The sequence below is a fragment of the Dreissena polymorpha genome, chromosome 10 (genome assembly GCF_020536995.1).
Source record: "Dreissena polymorpha isolate Duluth1 chromosome 10, UMN_Dpol_1.0, whole genome shotgun sequence".
Classification (NCBI taxonomy): domain Eukaryota; kingdom Metazoa; phylum Mollusca; class Bivalvia; order Myida; family Dreissenidae; genus Dreissena; species Dreissena polymorpha.
This window is the reverse complement of record NC_068364.1, coordinates 80,376,031-80,397,401: the sequence shown is the minus strand read 5'-3', so window position 1 is coordinate 80,397,401 and position 21,371 is coordinate 80,376,031. Positions and strand designations below refer to the sequence as shown.

At 33.4% G+C, this 21,371-nt stretch overlaps 1 protein-coding gene across 8 annotated transcripts; it reads left to right on the top strand.

The window, feature by feature from the left end:
• The first annotated feature begins 12,870 nt into the window (after positions 1 to 12,870).
• On the top strand, positions 12,871 to 19,453 carry LOC127848616 (uncharacterized). Of its 8 annotated transcripts, none has more exons than XM_052381175.1 (3): positions 12,871 to 13,094; positions 14,324 to 14,391; positions 15,386 to 19,453. In XM_052381175.1, the coding sequence occupies exons 2-3, from the start codon at positions 14,359 to 14,361 to the stop codon at positions 16,730 to 16,732; spliced, it is 1,380 nt and encodes a 459-aa protein (XP_052237135.1). In that variant the 5' UTR covers positions 12,871 to 13,094; positions 14,324 to 14,358; the 3' UTR covers positions 16,733 to 19,453. The 8 variants fall into 8 exon arrangements, with proteins under 8 accessions (XP_052237135.1, XP_052237128.1, XP_052237137.1 ...); XM_052381168.1 differs by having other exon boundaries at positions 14,258 to 14,391; XM_052381176.1 differs by lacking the exon at positions 12,871 to 13,094 and adding an exon at positions 13,105 to 13,444.
• The last annotated feature ends 1,918 nt before the right edge of the window (positions 19,454 to 21,371 follow it).

Sequence of the window (21,371 nt, the reverse complement as noted above, 5' to 3'; positions counted from 1 at the left end):
GGCTCTGACCTCAATTTCAGTCGCTGTAAATAATGATCCCAAATTAATATTTCGGTTACGAAGACAATGTAACTAAGTTGGACCCCTAAAATCAATATCGTATACTTTTGTGACCTTTATTACTTCTAGAAGCCGGAATCCGAAGTCTGTATAACGTCAAGCTATAACACTTAAGTGAACAATCAACAACTAAACAAGGCGAATCCAACAGGTTGGAACCAATGCACTATATGTTATTTACAATTGCATATTTTTTCTCTCCAAGACAGACACATGCTTCTGAAATAACATGCTTTTTACCCATTGTATAAAACTGTTTTGATATGATGTCATTTGCAAAGCTAGTGGATGTAGAGCTCCGCAAAAGTTGACACAGAGGTCCCGGACTTGTAGCACGACAAAGGCAATAAACACATAATTTAAAAGAGATTACGTTTATCTACATGTATAACCTATTAGCGTTCACATCAATCATCGTTGCTAAAATATTTTCAGACATTCAATAAAAAATCATAATGTTCTGGTTGTAAATCTATGTGAAATATGGGAGGTCTCTACTTACGCAAGCAGTAGACCGTAACCACCAAAACAAAGATACAAAGCGCTTCCCGCAACATCATAACAGCTGGAAACATTGTTCTGAAATGATGGTCATATATTGTGCATCTGTATGCGATGATTATAACTTTAACCCTTTGCATGCTGGAAAATTTGTCGTCTGCTAAAATGCCGTCTGCTGAATTTCTAAAATCCGATTTTTTTCAAAGAATACTATCAGAAGAGCAAACAGTTTGGATCTGTGGCGTCTCATCTGGATCCAAACTGTTTGCAAAGGCCTTCAAAATTCGGTTCCAGCACTGAAAGAGTTAAACATGAAAACGACAGAAGATGAGATTGCGCCTTTGCTGGCGTAAAAGGTCATGTAACACTGTGATTACTATCTTCTTTAAATGGGATGATAAAATTAAACTCTAAATCTAAATTGCACAAATATACGATTTTCATACTAGTATATATGTGCAGCATGTTTTGTCAAAGGACAAAAGTCATCAATACTGCGTCTCGACACTTGACAGACCTTAAGAAAAGGCAGAGAAATTCCACTTCACATATCTGAGGAAATTTCTGAAAATTGTTACATAGCTTATACAGCATCAACCAATCAATACGTATACCCGGAAAATAGAAAAAACTATTGATCAAATTAAGCAACACATAATAGAAATAAAACTAAAAAAGAAAACATCTTTAATTACAACATGTCTATACATACAGTGTACGTGTATAACTTATTAACTTCTGTTTGACATCAACTTTTTACCTCACATCGTCAAACTTTGTAATTTCTTGTAAACAATGCATGTGATATCTGGAACCTGTCAGATACTGTATTCAAGACTTTAATCTGACATTGCCGTAAGTGTAATGTGAATTTCATTCGCGTTCACACCGTTACACTAAATAAAAAACATTCCCACTTCGCCAAACTTCATATCCTCTTATTGAAATTTAGAATAATAGCTATCGTAACAAGCTTAGAGGCTCTTCAATATAAGCGTTCTGAAATGTCGCCGTACATTAATATATATATATTAGTGTGAATATATATATATATATATATATATATATATATATATATCAAAAGTAGACTAGTATATACTAAGATAATGCTAATATAATATGACTTGGCTTACAATATGCCTTATATTTAAATGGCTAATGAGTTAAATCACTTCAGGTATTTAGATTGCTTTGGTAAATTATTTGTTTGGTATTTATTTTTATTAATTTGTTCAGAGATAATAACGTTGCCTCACCACGATGTTCGTTTTTTGATAATAACTTGATGCTTTGAAATGATGCTTACATGATTGCAGGATAAAATTGAATATTTGCTTTCATACAGATTTTGATTTTCTTGATAATATATTCATGCGGGTAACTCAACCTTGTATACGCTATTTTCAGTTCGGTGTATTATTTCGTTTATGTGCCTATACATGTGATTAGTTTTAATATTGCCACTTTCCGATAATGAGAGTACGTATTCAGATAAATAATTCATATAATGCATCGTTGGCCGATAAAGGGTTCGTAAATATTGCACTCTGCGGAGTGTAATGTATACTTTTGAAACGAAAGCTAGGTGTACTACAATAGGATATATCATTTCAAGGACCAATTTATTTAAAATATGACTATGCACGTGATTGGTATTTCTCAAATATGAAACAGAAGTCAATAACAATAATCAAGAAGAGCGTTGTAAAGGTTAGCATACTGTTGGCATGCTTAACTTGTCTTATTGCGTTCTAATCACTGTACAGATTTCTCATCTAAGTATTGAAACGGGATTATAAAATGTAGCATATATTGTCCCGTGTTTTTTTTATATAGCCAGAGTCTCTCATATTATCCCGAACGGATACTGAAGTCCCGGATCAATATCCGAGACAATCCGTAAACCTTTAGAGATTTTTTAAGCATCGCCGGTCTTCGAAAGAACATCACCCCGATGACAAAACAACATCCACACGGAACAACCCGTACCAGCACGGATAAACCCGGCAGCAACACGCAATAAACCATGATAACCTTTGCAGTACAAGCAGTCATCATAACCAAGACACTGTTTTGTCGAAATGCTTCCCGTCCAAGGCACACATGCAGTTGTGCAGCAGCCAACGGTCGTCAAACAGCTTGGCGATGTTCGTCCGTGTATCGTGCGTATCAGTACGGGGGATTTGCTCCTCAGCAAAGTCTAGATGTGTCGCAGTCCTGACCGATCGTTAAGATGGTGTTGCTTCCGACTCGGAAACTATACATCAGAGAGTAGTAACTGTCCGGTGATGCTAGGTACCACACTGCTATTGCCAACTTAATGACACAGTCAAACACTTCTTGTAATGTGACTTCTTCAAGCTTGATTCCGCGCTCAATGCATATCAGGATCGCCTTGTATATCTGAAGAAATTATCTATTTGCGCCTTCTCTCTTCAGTTTGTCCATCAGCCATAATTAATGACCAAGTCTGGTTATCTGGCAATCCATTTTTTAACCCGGATGTTTTCGCAACTTCTCTATTTCAATGTCGTTGCTTCGTTTAAACAATAAGGATATTGTTTTAAACCTGAGCTTTTCGCACTAGAAGCGGGCACATCTCAGTAGAATCAGCCTGTCTTCTATCGTCATCTTATTGCACATGTTTCAATGTCTGTAGCACAGACAAAAAAGTTAATCGATTTTAAGATTGCCCGTATTTATATGAACATAATCCCATGATCCGTACAATTCCGTGTTCCTCCGTGATACTCCGTGTTTTCACTGCGTATACATCGCAAAGATCTTCGTTAGCACCGTGTTTATCCGGCATCGTACATGTTCCTAAATGATAGATCGTGTATCCGCCATGTTTCCACCTTGTTTGACCGTATTTACACCGTCTTCGTCTTCTTTCTTATAAGCTCCGTGCTAATAGGTCGTGGTAGCGATAAAATCAAACTGTGCCGGCGCGTTCCGCTTGACTACTGTGCAAGTTCCGGAGACAACCGTTCAGCTGCCGCCATTTTCATTGAAGGTCCGGATCTGAAATTTGTTCCAGGACAGTCAACAAACATCAGGGATAAACACGGCAGTATTTAACTTCCCAAAACTTGTTCCAAAACCATTGATTATCTGATTAAATTGACCATATATTTTGATAGAAAAGAACATGAATAATAACAAATTGAAAGATGAATGTTCTTGAACAAATATTTAAATTGATCATTTATGCTTATGATAATACTTAAATTTGTACTAAGCGTTATAGTGTAAAATGTATAATAAATCATATAGTGATAAAAACCTATTTGGCGTGTGCGTCATTTTAACACGAGCAAATTATTCAAACGTTTATCGAAAGATGTTTATATCAGCAATTATTGATTCATTTTAGTCGCTATTGACATAAATTTGTTCTATAAAAAAACCTTCATAGACATGATACGAATTATATCAAATTATATGAATGGGATAGAAAAGGGTGCATATAGCTATATAGCTCGAAAGTGCAAATGTTTATTTCAACACTTGCAAATTATTGAGGTCTATAAGATGTTAATTTCTATCACTGTTGACAAATATTTGTTTCATCCATAAACACTTGATACACATTTTAGGAATTGTATCTTATTGTATGGAATTTTCAGAGAATGGTTCATTAGATAGATAGCTCTGTTATGCAAAGAGTCATGAAAACCCTCGTATAAACTTGTTTTAGTCATCGGATTCAACGTTGGCCATAGATTCCCCAATATAAACACTGAAACTCTGAAACGCGAGTTAAAATTTCTTTTTGTGTATTAAAATGGTAGTCCCAAACTCGATTTCAATGTACGTAATAAAGATTCAAACCTCATATCACACTACAATCTATTCTGTCCCCTGTGGCATTTTCATTTTCTGCGCAATGAAAATACAAAGAGGTATTAATTAATGAATCTAATATAATTGTCTTGTTATGCATGTGCGCGCTCCAAATCATTATTTTATATCAAATTTCGTCTCGTACTAAAGTGAAATGTTTTGTTTTTTCAATAAATACATATCAAAGCAATGATTTATCAACTAGGGTGTCGTCGAGCCTATTTCAACCGCTATTTTGACATTAGTAGACGCACATCGATGTTTCGGAATACATGCGAGTCATTGAAGGAATATTAAGAGGTACCGAAAAAGTAGTAGGAGTGTCCATGCCAATATTGGCCACTCGCCCGGACGCTCTCAGCTGACATAGGCCGTAAAATACGGAAAGCGAACAAGTATAATCAAATTGCAAAAAAAAAGTCTGCTATAGTTTTATTTACAGCTATTTCAAGCAGAAATGTATTAAGTGGTTGATATTTACATGTACATTTATGACACGCGGTCCACAATTACTAATAATTTTCCCCTCTGGTTTGTATCGCCAAACAATCCTACAGTTTAATTAAATGTCCACGGAGTATACACTTATTTCATGGATGCGCGGTGAACAGTCAAAACTGTTTCCCAAGGTATCAGGGATGACTTTGGTACTGTTGCCCGAGGCCGAAAGTTTACAAATTTACTGTCACCCTGCCAGACATGTAATATTTATTTTATTATACCGAATAAACTATTCAAACATGAACAATTTATATAAACCATGAACAATTTTAATATTCAATAATTGAATTTAATTTCAGCAATGAACAACCATTAATATGTTGAGTGGTTCAGATTTACGGGCAGAGCAAAATGAACTTCGCTTTATTCGGCACCGACCTAGTAATCAATTTATCCCATCAATTTTCTTAGTCGTCAATTATTTCTATAAAAATATAGATCTATTACTTAACAAGCTTTCCGTATTTTATTTTATCCCATCATCAGACGTGCATTGTCGAAATAAACCACTGTGGAATAAATTTACCTTTATTTCAGCAGTGCTGAAATATAGCTGTCACGCGCGGCGAAGAATGTTCATATTACTCGGAATCAACTATAAAGTAATAATTTTTAGTAAAATCGAATCAGATTCAACAAAACAAACAATTTGATACCAAGATGTAATATAGTTTTTACACATAATGCAACTCAAAAAGCAAATAAACATTATTTACAAATATTAAGTGCGCGTACTCGTGACGTCATTATTAATACGTCATACGACACAATGCATGTTGTTTCACGCTAAAGATGCAGTTGTTTAGTGTCTTTTTTTCCATTATTTCTTAAACATCGGGGACGTAGAGGTATGATAAACGAAAAACAGGTTGGTTACTGATCTTTTTGTAATGTATTAGGCTCGACACGATTAAAATAATGAAACGATGTTTGCTTAAAATATCTTTGGGATTTTCCGTCTAGTTCGATTTTCCTATTCTATGTTTAAAGAAATAATTTACGTCTAAGAAAATTGATGGGATAAATCGAATACTAGGTCGGTGCCGAATAAAGCAAAGTTTATCTTGCTCGGCACGAAAATCTGAACCACTCGCCAAGGCTCGTGGTTCAGATTTTCTAAGCCTCGCAAAATAAACTTTGCTTTATTCGGCACCGACCTAGTATTCTCTATTTCATCACTTGATTACGCAATTTATGACGTACTTGTGTGACGTCATTTCGGTGACGAAACATTTTGGGACAACAATATGGACGTGGTGGTTTTTTTTAACAGTTAAATATTTGTTTAAAGCATCGAACGAATCCAAAACGTATTTCGGATTGTGTGTTTGTCATGCATAACACCGTAAGAACAGACACTGGAAGTGTATATCGTTGTAACTTTATTGTTATAAGCATTGGATTAAAGTTGCCTTTGAGGTAAGCGTGTCGTTTATACTAAATTGATTTTCTTGTTGACTCCTGTCAAAGCTTAAATAATGACATTAATCTATTCTACAGCACAGTTACAGCTGCAATCGATATTTTAATTATCCAAATACAACGGACACGCAAAACTGCGTACTGCGCATGCGCGAATGGGACAGTATAATTTTCGAACATTCCGCACGTGATTGCTAAGGCAGCGGGATACAGTATTTTTTTGTCAGTAAATTTTTCCCGCTGGTGGCACGTGATTGCTTTGGCAGCGGGATACAGTATATTTTGGACTGGGTCTGACAGTATTTCTATGTCACGATGGCCTATGGGAGTTTAGCAATGTAAATAAAAGTGAGGTATAATAATTCTACATGTCAACCGTGATATCGAGGGACAACAGTTTTGACTGTTCACCAAGCATCCATGAAATAAGTGTTTTATTACCTGATCAAATTTCCAACATAGAAATAACAGCAAACTAAATTTTTATTTTTACACAACAGTAATCGATAAAATAAATAATTTTGACTGTTTAACTGTAAAATGACGTCATTTTTTCGACGAAATGGCGTCATTATTCCAGCGGGCAACAGTTCAAACTGTTGACCGGTCAACAGTTCGATATTCACCGTTAACAGTTTCAAACATTTCAAATTTCTTTTTCGACGAGGAAATAGCAAAAAATAATTATAATAATAATAATTATGTATAAGGCATACATCAGGTAATAATGTAAACTGGTTTTGGGCTAATTATACCAGAATAAAACGGCGACTAAGGTGTTGCCTGTTAATTTATAAAATGTTGCATTCCCTGCACATTAGTGTTATCAAGTGTTTTCAAAATATATGATTCTACTGACAATCTAAAACCATCCTTAATGTCGACATATACTTGAGAATTGAAATGCCGTTCGATTTCTTATACTGCTAAATGTCGATGTTCTTTCCATATATGTGGAGTAAAATTAAATAGACAATAAGGGATCCCTAGAAACCTTACACTTTCCAAAATAAAAAGTGATAATTATATTAAAGAAACTTAAAACCATGTATTTCTTCACGCTCAAAACATTGTAAAATAAGGCTAAATTATTTGTAAAATTGGTTTCGTAAGCAGTCTTACCAATGACACTGTCTTTTGAAAAGCAAACAAACTGTGTTATTTAAATGTTCGCTTTCTAGGTTAACAAACGGTTAACATATTTAAGAGAAACACAACATTTTATCGTGTTCAATAATAATAACATTATTTCTTAAAGCTGTATTCGATTTTCTATGTGCATGTATAAATAAACGTATTTTGATGTCTAAACACTATATGTATTTAGTACATTTACATTTTGTGAAATGTTGTGTTGCGGGTCGAAGCCTTTCTTATAATTGTCTTTAATCCTCACTTCAAAAAAAACAACAACAAGAACTCGCAACGTATATCACTTACAATTACACCAGGAATACACTAATTAACAGTATCATTTACGGTGCATAAAATTACATTCTAAATAAAAAAAATTCATAGCGCAAACTCAACCATTAAATCCGTTTTACTATTCCAACATTATTGTAAACATTCAAATGTATAGAACAGCATCATTATAATACTAGAACTATACAATAGAAAACCCCAAATGACATAACACAGATTAAATGCACATGTTGAAGCAATAGAAGTTTGCTATTGAATGGAAAAAGCGTTAAATGGGTATCTTTTTTATTGTCTTCAATACGGAGTTCATTTGTCCGTTGTTGCCCTTGTAAATTAAACAAATACAGTCTTATTATACACATCATCTTATGTTTTAATAAGAATTGGAAAGCATTTTCAGCATTATACAGATGTTTCAACAGTCCTGCAAAATGACCCCTAATTTATGCATAAACGCTGTCATACACCGATGAAATGCTATTCAATTCCTAACTAAAATCTCGAGAGATATTTTCTTTAACGTCTCTGTCAAAGAACTGTAAGATAAATCAATTGAAAATAAAAATAATAAACAGGCATATCATATTGTAAACAAATAAATAGGAAACTGTGAGGGAAGAAACAAGATTTGCTTTTTTATATGTGTTTTACGTAAACAATAAGTCTGTATGTGTTTTACTAATAAACTCAAAAAAATGTGTATGCAGTGAAGAAACAACAATGTGATAAATATATTCACAAAGCTAAGATAATTCTTTTTCATTTAGCAACCAAAGGTTAATTTAAAATATAACACAAATTTAATGATTTATATATAAAAGGCAAACCGCTTTCTAGTTCAAATTAAACGTAATAACATTCATCATTTGATAGTCATAGTTCTTAATATTTGGTTTTAAAATCCCTGAATCGCTACAGATGATTACAACATTAAAAAGAAGGTTTGGAAAAATTACATTAAAATAAAGACTACATTCAAACAAATGCACTTTCATAACAACTAAGGTTTAAGTCAGTAATTTCTAGGTTAAATCGTGTATGCTGCAGAACCAAACTATGATGAAATCTCCAAAACATAGTGGGAATTTTATTAAACTGTACATGTTTGATAAATTAATGAGTTTTGACAGTAAAAACTATTTCAAATGTAAAAAAATTGATCTTCTGGAACACTTTGTTCTAAATATAAATTTTAGTATGTTATTCATAAAAGTTTTGTACTTAGAATTTTATTTTATAAAGATCATTTAAAGGCATGAATTTCAAACTCATTTCATTGTACATAATTGCTTTACCTAAAACCCACAACAAGATGGATCCTGTCGAATACTTTTTAACCATTATGCATTGGCCTTAGGGACAGAATGCAAAGAGACTGAAACGAATATGCTGACCAAGTCTTGCTGCACCGAAAAGGCAAACGTCGGTTTTCTATCGTGTTAAAGTCACTTACTTTAAACAGATAACAGTTTGCAAAAATAAACATCAACACATTACGTTATAATGTTATCGTAAAAAGAAATATATAAGTAAAATAAGCCTATACCAGTCAATACATTTTTATAGATACGCACTTTCGTTTTCATTTCCAACCAAAACACAATTTTACAGATATTTTTTTATCGGACAAGAGGAGCGTACGTTTCGGAAATGATACATCAGGATGTTCTTTTGCATGGGATGTAGATGTGTGTATTATAATATCCACTCAATATCTGTTAAATCAAGGCAAACCTATAGTTTTAGAGAACTTCTGTCCGTTTTCATCTTTTTGGCACCGTCCGGTAATAAGTATTTCCAATTCTATCGCTATCAAGCGCTCCACACATTGAGCTTGCCGAGTTCAGAAAAATAAATTGTTACAGCGATGAAACTTCCATCTGAATAAAAAGGGAGAGGACTCTTGTAAAACGAGGAATCGTAGGACAGAATAACTACTTCCCTTTTAATTAATCGAATAAACATTAATCAACCATTATTTAATAAAATACAACCCATCTTCTATTTGTTTTCGAGTTATCTGCTTACTTGTAGTTAATCTTTATTGTGTTAAATTGTGTCCACCTGTAAGACAAACACATGCACACAAACGCACACACACGCACACACATCCGCTTACACGTACACAACGCAAAATGAATTGCAAAATAAAAGGTAAAAAACGTCACATCACATCCTTAACATTTTGAAAAGCGTATTTGAAATCTGTTAACATTAAAATGTGATATGTCATTTGTTTGTCATTCGATCGGTCGGTATGTCGGCGGTCGGTCAGTCGATATGTCGTTCGGTCGGCATGTCTGCAGAAAAGACGGAAGATTAACGAGTTAAGATAGTAATGCTTTCAAGTGCTCCAGTGACACATTTCAAACACTCGAAAAATGCTCGTTGAAATGTAGCAAATCGTGATGTAACTTATTTATGATTAATGTAGTAATTAGCGTAGTCATGGACACACTTTTCATGTTTCTTGAGAAAAGTCTTTTAAAATCTCAAACGATTAAAATGAAACGTCACTTTTTTGCAGACAGGTCTCAAAATCACACAGTTGCATGTTTATGTTAACGATATGGCGGTTGTATATGCCAAATCAATTATGCATAAAGTAAAGTATTTTATAAAGTTATAATAAATTAATATATAAACAAAATAAGTGTTGATGGGAAAATTGCAAATTACAAATGTTACATATTTATTAGTAGAGATGAGCACAGTATAAATATATAAATGTGATTGCAATTCTTTTTTAAAAATCGCTTCATATATACTATTTAATCTAAAAACTTTTGTTCTTTATTATTTTGATCACAGTAAGAGAAGTGAGGCAAACAGTGATGCGTTTTATATTTCAAGCCTTTTGTAAGTTGTTTAGATGGACGGCTCTTGGAAATATATATTTCAAGTGCTGAGGAACTATTTTTTAGGTGTATTTTTTAGCTCTGTGTTGGCGCCGACTTTTTCCATATTACGCCATTCTGTTTGGAGTCTATAGAAAGCCATCGCATATAATATATATGTCAACAGCTGGGGAATACAATAAAATAATATGAAGAATACAGATGTGTTTTCTTACGTTTCAGATTTATTTCGAAACTTACAGAAATGATTTTGTTCCACGATATAAAAGGTACTGAGAAATAAGAGCGCTCTCCGTCCATGATATTGTCAAAAACCCATGGACAACGTTTTGCACATGAACTTCCTTTGTGTTTATTTTAAGATTATCCTGTTGAGACTAAGCCCCAGTACAAAATATATCTAAGTGATTTTCTACCAGGAGAACGAAAAATATTAAGCAGAACTCCAGAAATAACACGTTTTTTCATGACTATGTAAAACGAGTAATGCGCCAAGATACGAACAATCTACGAATTAAAATGTAAAGGACATCTATTGTTCATCACGAAGCACGCGATAATAGACAAATAAATAAAACATATATGGGCGCTATAGGCGACATTGAGTCATATAAAATGCACGATGTTTAAGTTGAAGGAAATTCATTATTTATAAATTAATTATGCGATTTGTCGAACATAATAGGTATTTTATTTTTCATATGTTTGTTGTCGATTTATTTGCATTGCGGATTGTCAATTGTGCAGCCGAGAATATATACGGATTTTGAATGTTCAGAGATGACTCACGAAAATTGTTAATAGGAATTACTTTGCCTGTATTACCTTGCCAAGTGATGCACCAGCAGTTTCCCAGGTGTTTGTTTGTTTTTGAAATTCATTACGGCAAAACGCATATAGCGATACTATACTGTGTATTTACATACAGAAATGTATTGCAATTATATATGTATTAAATGTATACATGTATAATAAATACATACCTAGCGGGATGAAGGTTCTAATACAATTGGATCGGTAGCTATGGGTACATGTGGAAATGATATAATACTTAAGTACTTATACCAATTTCTACATGTTATTTTATTAATGGATATTTATATTTAATCAGTCCACTATCATTTTATTTCAGAAAGCACAGACACTGATGTTAAAAAAAAATATATTACTATGGCATTACCCTCTCCTTACTTGATTCCTAAACTTTATAAAATCTGTACAAAAGTCGTTTTATATCAAAGTCAGTGTCGAGTGTCACGAGGCTATCATGCATACTTATTTATAACTTCTGGTCCTATTGATATTTGATTCTAATAAGGTCTGCGAGAATAACACGTTTGAAATGTTTTTATTTATTAAAAATGTTCGGAAATCATGATTAAAATTGAAAGTTAATATAACAAAAGGTCCCGTGTCAGTACATATGACTTTTCTACATTTTTTACAACACTGAAATACAGTCTAAAAATACTAAAAGTACTTCGCTTATAGATTATACATTTGGTCGACAGAATTTGTCGTACCTTGCTTTAAATTTTTAAGCAGCTTTCTTTACCAATGACATATTAGATAAGTTTTTATATGGATATGTTTATACTTTCGTTAAGCCCTTAAGTTTCTTGCTGATAACCGTTTTGTGTAATTCAATGGGAAAATATTTTTTTAAAGTAATGGTTGTATAATTATGGTTATTTACTTTGTGCGGCTTAATGCAGATCTATTCATGTATCGCTATGAACTTGACGTTATGCTTAATTTATATAAAAGAATAAAACAGAATTCCTATAGTGGTTAAAATTACTAGTATAAATAAATACATTAATAAATAAATAAAACGAAGTTTCCATAAATATCTCGTTTTCATCGTGTTCTGCATTCCTGTGCTTGTTAAATGCTAAATATCAATTACAAGCGAAACAATCAATGTATAAATTATTAACACATACACATAATGATATATCATGTGTTGTATTTATTTGTGTATGTATAATTTTCCCTTACAAAGTCAAGTTTAATTAAGTGTGGTATCCAAAATATCTTGACATAATAATTAGTATTTCCAATTTTAGAGTGTTGTGCAATACTTGGCATCCCAAAATAACTAAACATAACCGTTGCGCTAGACAAAGTGCGTTGCTTATTTTCTTTATGGATCAGGTTTCTGTTTTCCGTTGTTCTCGCTTTTTTAAATCTGCCGATACCTTAGCAGACGACGCGTTTACGCACAGATGGATTAACATAACACGAAATGCGTGTGGATCGGTACATTTACTAGTGGCGAATCAGATAATTTAAGAGACGTGGACGTATTTGAGATAACATCTTAATGACATTTAATATTACAATCCTTAAAGATCGGCTTGTCCCGGTAAGCCGAAATAAACATTCTCGTTTGTCGTAAGTTACCGATTTGATCCGAGTGCTAAGTGCAGATATCACAAGACAGCTGCGTACTTGTCCTGGCGTGGCGTGAACAGACAGGTTAGTAAAATAGCGACATATATTGACACAGTATTATTGAATCGTGTGAAATGTGTTTACTAATAGGAAGTTAATAACGAGTAAACGAACAATTGCTGTCGAAAGTTTACTTTAAATACATGCTGTGTTTGTGCGCGTTTAAGTTTGGCGTGTATTTGTAATGGAAATCGAAAGTTAATTGAAAATAATGTTTTTAGAAAATGTGTGCGACACTTGTAAAACGTCGAAATATCGTTGATTTATTTTACGTTTATAGTGATTCTTTAGTTTTCTTATATATATAATTAATTATGGATACGATTATTTTTGTGTTTTATCTTCTTAATCGACAGTTGGCCATTGATTATCAGGTATTGGGTTCATTTTGAATGTTTACTCTTTTTATAAAAGTGTTATCATTTCCCAGTGATTGTTTAGTATCTGAAAAGATTTCAAACATGTTTCCACTCGAGTGCTTTATTGGATTGTTATTTGGATATGACTGACAATAATTCCTCTCAGTCTCAGCCCGGTGGTTTTGTATAATCTCGACGACATCTCTGAACACTTGTTAAACTTTGCACCATACGCCAATTCGGTAGATACTACACTTCACTGATTTAAACGGAGATTAAAATTAAAGGGGTATGAAAACGGCGTTATATTAAGTGTAGTTTTATATAAACAATAGATATTGATCAATAATTTGTATGATTTCGATAACTTACTTTTCTATCGATCAAACTTAAGTGAACTATGTATGTTACTTTTGCTTCCCAGTGTGTTTGCACAGGGATTTTATGTCAAATATTATTCTGAATTTTCACGAACACTAGCTAAAGCTTTGGATATTTATAATATTCCGTTATTTTAACATCACTGTTTTATAATCAAAATAAGTCTTTTATAATCAAAATAAGTCTAAATGCATGATAATCTACACCTTTGCATGTTTCAAATTGGGCGTTTGTTTTTTTTAAAGTATAATTAGTTTGATAAGCGCGTTCAAATGTATTCACTGAATATAAAAGACACGTAGAAATTAACATGCTGATGTACTATTATACATCGAAATGGATTTGGCTTGAATTGTAGAAGGGTTATCACTCTTTATTATGTGTTTGGAACTAGAACGGAACAATGATAAAATGAACAATAACGCTGTATTTTTCTCTATTATTTAGATGACACAATTTCAAGTTTCTTCTCGTTTGTAATTGATGAACTAATATACTTCAATACAATGACAGAAGGAGGTGTTTGGCACGTTGCCGCCGAGCTTAAAATGTTGAACAGCAACTTCAATCAAGTGACAGCAGTAAGTTAATGAAATAAAAGTCTCAACACTTGTAAAACAAAAACTTTCATACGTTTTAATATAGAGGATATGTCCTGGTAAGTATGATAAGTTAACGTTATTTGAATCGACATGTTCATGTTTTGCTTTGTTGGCCTTTCTTTTGCTGTCTATGGCATGATGTAAGCTGCACTGTTACCATTTTGACGCAAACAAAAGACAAAATTATAAGATGGTTGACAATTGGAGCATGGCTGATGGTATACTTATTTTATTTGTTTCAAATATATACACAGCAAAACTATCATTAGCAATTATTAGCAAACTCATCTTTTTTATTATTACCTAACGTACCAATGAATACAACATTTTGATGAAAAAAATAAATTTATTAGTATAATCCCGAAAAAACAGGATAGGGGTATATTTTGTCTGTCCACATACAATATATGCGTCTTCATTTTTCAAGCGATTGATTTTGAACTTAAAATATACCATGATGTGTATATTGTAAGACAGTGTTTTCATACTCTAAGAAAATTAGTTTGCTCGTTTTAGTGTAAACTTTATAGCAATAGTATTATATATCCTTAGTATACGGAGTAAAGTACGAAGTTAGCTTCACAACTACAATGTATATGTATCTTATGGTGTTATTTTATTTGAAAAATCAAAAATAAACTTTCCTAAATAATGCAATTAAATTGAAAGGACCTTAGAAATAAGGGAAAGCCTCGAACATGTACAATATTTGTTTAAGTATGTACATGTAAAAAAAAATAACACAGCGTGCTCACCCTTTTTTATTTTAAATTCCACATGGGAGTTTTATTAATTTTCATCTTCCTAATTATATTTTATCCTATAACATACAGATCATGATTAGACGAAAACAGAAAAAATAGTCTGATGTCCTTTGGTTATAAAGGTAAAGATGCAAAACCATGAATAATAGGATTTATACTTAAGAGTTTATGATATGTTTTGATAAAAGTGTTTTATATAATAATTTCAGAATCAGATTGAAGTTATATCCGTTGAGACGAGTACATTGATGGATCGGCTCGGATATATCTCAACACTCAGACAGGCACGAATAGACAGTTACAGAGAGAGTGATAGACTGATGTCCGCAAAGGCAGGCGAAATGGCCACTTTGGTCACTATTGGCAGTAAGGCAGAGGGCCTTGCATTCTTTTTTGAAGATGTTAGGGATATCCTCGTATTTGTAAACAATGTTATTTGTCTGGAAGAAGGCGCTGATGAAATAACTTTGCCAAAAGATATTTCTGTGTTCCGATTAAGTTCCAGCGTGTGTTACGCAGGTCACTGTAAACTACTGTTAGAAAAGCACGATTTAAAAATTCTCAAAGTTTTTTACAATGCCCTATGCGACGATGGATTTGGGAAAACCCTTTTAAGTAGTACTTTATTTCTCAGTGAATATTCGACTGTTGATAGAGAGCAATATCACATGCGTGCAGGGCCTTCCCTGCCACATTCATTTACAGGAACATATAATATGGAACACATAGTTGCATTACGGTGTCATTGCCCAAGCATCATGCAGAGATGGGCTGAACGACATCGTCATTGGCCACCGCAGGATATCGTTCAAAAAGTGGTGACCCTTGGAGCATTTGTAACTCCTGTTGGATTTAAAGGAAGCGAATATCACCATGTCGAGTGGAGAATCTGCTTCTCTATGGGCGAGACAGAATTGATCAGCAATCTTAACAACGCATTGATCAAAGTGTACATAATGCTCAAAATGATAAATAGAGAAATGTTAAAGCCGCGCAAAAAAGAAATTACATCGTTTGTATTGAAAAGCATAGTGTTTTGGTTGGCAGAGAAAAATTCTCAGGCGCTGTTTCATGAAAGGGCATTGTGTTACTGGCTTCTCAAAGGGCTTGGTGAACTAAGAACAGTATTGATTACAAAGCATTTGCCATATTACATGATGCCAGAGAGAAATCTGATGGCAGCTTGTGGGTTAGAGGTTGAACAGCAGCGTAGCTGGGTTTCAACTATTTCGGACATGATTAACGAAGGCCCGAGGGTAATCCTTAGATTGACGTCTATTCGTAAAGTCATTATCTCACATCCAGAACCATTGCTGTGGTACAACAGGAAGCGAATCGAGCTGGAGTTGCTTATGTTAAAGTATATGAACAGACGACTTCATTGCAGTGACGAGTCGAGTATAACTGATGAGAATGATTTCATGCTGAAGGAGATATCGCGACGCCAGTCAGAGATTGTGCGAGAGGTGGTGATGCGAATGCACCTGGAGGGAAGTTTTGTCTATGACTTACACGATGTGTTGTTCAGAATGTTAGACGGAAGCGATCTATCATGAGACCCTCATTTGTATCGTTGATCACAGTCACTGTTTCTTTATAATTAACTGCAGTTAAGATGCAACGATGCTGTCAATATAATAGAGATGCTGAAAGAAGTAACTCGATACACAATGTAATTATTGTTATACATACTAAACAATTGAAGGTGGTTAGAACGTTGTTCATTATTGTCAGTGTTTGTTAATGTTCCTTTACCCATTGACATTAAGTATGTACACGCATTTTTGATTTGATTCTGTGCATGTGAGATACAGAGGTTTTATTTGTATAATTATAAATAATACCGTATTGTTATAAATGTTATTGCTGTTAGATAAAATGTTTCTCCTTATCTTTTGCACTACCAAAGGCAACTGCCTTTTTAAAAAAGATTCTCTGAATGGGCCAATGACCTTTAAATATCACAATAAAGTGTTACATGAATTGACTGTCATGTCTAAAATAAAATAAAAACGGTATATCAATTAATTGAAATCGTTGTTGCCACTCACATACGTGTTAACATAGACACTTCTTCGTAAATAAAATACCCTTTATGATTATCCAAAATAAATACTCCCACTTGGTATGTGTATTTAGATACATGCGAGTTATTGTGGTTGTGTTATCCGATGCATGCTATCAATATTGTTTAAAAAAGTCATTAAACAACATCGCAAATATTTGTTATTGCGAGTTATTAGCACTTATGTGAAGCCTCATATTATCATGGCTATCCACCAGCTTAATTGTTCAAATGTGACGAATTAACAAATATATGTTTTGGTTAATTGTAGATATGAACTGTCTCTAGTTTTGATGTATTATGTGTAGTAACATTTGTACATCAGGTTGCATACATTGTATGCACTCATTACACATTTTAACAACCGGCGTGCATTATGGGCATATGAAATCTACAGTGTCTTACATACAGCAAAAGATTAATTCACTATTTTATACTCTGAGTTTAGGCTATTGTAATGATTTATAAAGTGCACTAAGTTTAGCAAAGTATGTTCTCTAAAGTGTATATGACTCATTACAAATACTAAATAGTATATTATTGATGTATGCTTTTATACAACGCCAACCATTAAACATAAGTTTTTTTCTTCATGTATACCATAAGTTAGTCTTTTGACGATTTTCTTTTTTTTGCACTTGTATACATATTATTGTTTTGTAATGTTCATATGAATCATGTGCTCATTATCGTCTGTATTGTTATTGCTGTGTTGTTCTTATACACATATTCATGTCTGCCGTTTTGTGAACTATAATTTTTTTCTTATAAACCAGGAGAATACTATTTGAATAGGGAAACGTTATGATTCATTGCGCTTTGGTGTCAATGTTTGACGAATGAACAATGAAAAGGAATTTCCGACTTTGCCTTGTACTGTTCGACCTAAAGCGGAAACTAGAATAATTTATATTGCGGGAAGCTACAAACACCCACCCAAACACGTATGTGGCATTGGTGGGCATTTATGAGACTAACTATTTTGTAAAGTATGAGACAAACGATTGAAAAACCATTCCTTTGTTGCAGTCTGCTAGTTTTAAAAAGCAAATAGAACTTTCTTATAAATTGCGTGCGTCATTTCGTAACCACAATTCCGCCTATCGATCCCGATGTTGAAATTGTCAGGCGAGGTAATTAGGCGTTTATCATGAATATTTATTGGATCTCAATTACACAAGAAGAAATGCATCGAATGACGTTTTGGGAACTCGTCTTTGTGTAATTGATCCTGGGGACAGAACCTGTTCAACAGTGCAAGCTATGAATCTGCAGAACCTACGCAGGCGGTATTGAAAAAGGGATTAGTAAATTCAACAAAATAATTGATCATGTGCATATGAATTTTACATCAGCACAAAACCTAAAGCAACAAGTATCACAAGAAAAGCAAAGCACAAATGTTTGTACTGTAGAAGATGTTCATCCAACAAATTTCCTTACTTCTTGTCTACCACTATAAATACCTTATTTCAGAAATATATTTTGATTAGATTCCCCTTTTTGTTTTCAAGAAAATCAATAGCAAAAGGGAATAGTCTGTAAAAGCCCGCTCACATTATAATTCAATAATTTGAAAGTCATTTTTTTATAATTGTCAAAGGTGTTTCAAAAAATCAATATATATTTTACTATTATAAAACATCAATTCATTCACTTGAAACCAACATCTGCTTCATTTACAATCCAGTTGTCAGTCGTATGATTGATAATGACATTCATAGACGCCAGTGCTATTGTTTATCAACTTCTCACCGTAGAGAATGTTACTATGAATGTGCTTTTTGGTAAATGATATGCATGCCGAATGTGGTAGATACCTGATGTATATCTCGGTATTTACTAAAATTGTCCAACTGCTTTTTAAGCAATATAATTCTAAGACAATGTAAAGAAGCTTGTTATAACCCTCATTCCAAGTTATAGGCTTCAAATATTCGAAACCTTTTGCAAGAGTCAGGTTTTAATGGCGTCTGGATATAGCCAGATTCTGTTAATGTACACAGCTTTATTGTAATGTTTCAAAATAAATTACACGATTTGTTAATTTTAAAATGGCGAACTGATGTTAATGGAACTTCACCGCCATTTCTCTACGAGGAATTGAACCCCATTTTTTGAAAGATCCATTTACTTGGGCAAAATTGATAATTCTCAATTTAAAATCATAGTTGCAAAAAAAAATATTATGCTCTCAGATATATAGACAATGATAGGCATCTAAACATTTCAAGAAATGAAATAATGTTTACATTTGTTGAACTTAATGAAATCGAAGATGAGTACCATTTTGTTTTGATATGTTCTTGATATGATAGTTTTAAAATACACTTATACTTGATGTTTACAGAAAAAGATCACGTTATAAATATAATAAAATGATAATCAACAAAGCTTGGACTTCCGTTTTGGAAAAGAATTACAAGGTCAAGTTAACTGTTACAAAAATGTGAAAAAAGGTTTTCACTCAGTATCCGGAGTTTTGATGGGGTCATTGTGCACTCGTCGCTTACATGCTGACCTAATTTTGGATTATAATTTTGATCAGTCAAAGTGATGGCCACTTAAATTTAAACTTGTCTGCTCGAATAAATAAAGATTTGGACGGAAGTACTGTTATGCGAAGGTAACTTCTATGTAGTGCTAGGTAAGGTAACTTCTATGTAGTGCTAGGTTGGGACAGCTCAGTTATTTTATTTTACGAAAGTAATAAGTACAACGTTGAAAAATGTAACGATATAGCGAATGGCTCTTAAATTGGGTTTAGGCGGAAAACACAGTGATTTAATATAATTTCGACACGTGTGTTTGTACTTTAAAACTGTTTTTTTGTGACAAAAGCATTTATTGAGTGTATTGATGTAAGACATCAATTATGCAACTTAGACATAAACGCATAAAAAAAACAGTTTGAGTAATGCCAGATTAAAAAAAAAAAACACGTTTAACATGAGTCAAACGTGTTACTTAGCATATTTGAACATGGGCCGTGCTCTGTAAAAATGGGAATTAATGCATATGCGTAAAGTGTCGACCCAGATTAGCCTGTGCAGGCCGCACAGGCTAATCAGGGACGACACTCTCCGCCTAAACTAGATTTTTGCTATGAAGTGACTTTCTTTTCACGCAAATATCATTAAAGCGGAAAGTGTCGTCCCTGATAAGCTTGTGCGGAATGCACAGGCTAATCTGGGACGACACTTTACGCACATGCATTAAACCCCTTTTTTACAGAGCGAGGCTTATATGTATTGGTATTCAAGCAGGTTGAGGATGTTAAAGCGATGTTTCCTCTCATTTCCAAGTACACACACACTTTCAGAACATTTGACTAATACATTCCTTCAATTTTTATTTTAACTGAAGTATTTTAATGACAAATAAGCAAATACAAACAAACGAACATTCGTATATCCAATGAAGAAATGTCACAAGCTTATTAATATATAATTAATATTTATTATTGATATGTTGCTTATTTGATATTTATATGTTAGAGACGTTTAAACGTTTATAAATAACTGCTTTTTTGAGTCTTCAAATACAAATGTAGAGATATTGGGCGCATTTTTTGTTGAAATGCGTCATGGTGAAAAAAAATGATGTGTTAGATTTGGCTGATAATATCCACTACCACCGCCAATAAGTAATATGAATTGACGTGGTACGATTGATCCCAAAATCGATCTATATATGAGTCGTGATCTGATAAAACTGGGCATAATGCATGTGCGTAAAGTGTCGTCCCAGATTAGCCTGTGCAATCCGCAGGACGACACTTTCCGCTTTTATGACATGTTTCGTTTAAATGAAGTCTCTTCTTAGCAAAATTCCAATTCAGGCGAAAAATGTTGTCCCTGATAGCCTGTGCAGAGTGCACAGTCTAATCTGGGATGACACTATACGCACATGCATTATGCCCAGTTTTCTCAGAACGCGACTCATACATAAAGGTATAAAACATACCGAGTTCACCAAGGCAGTGTCCCCGTTTTGTTTACGTTGAACTCTTGCTTAGAAATAGCATGATATATTTAAATGTATGTTTGAACTTTTCATGTACAATATCAATTCGATACTAGCATCAGAAGTTACGGAGTGTTGTTTCAAATCCTAAAATGAGAAAATAT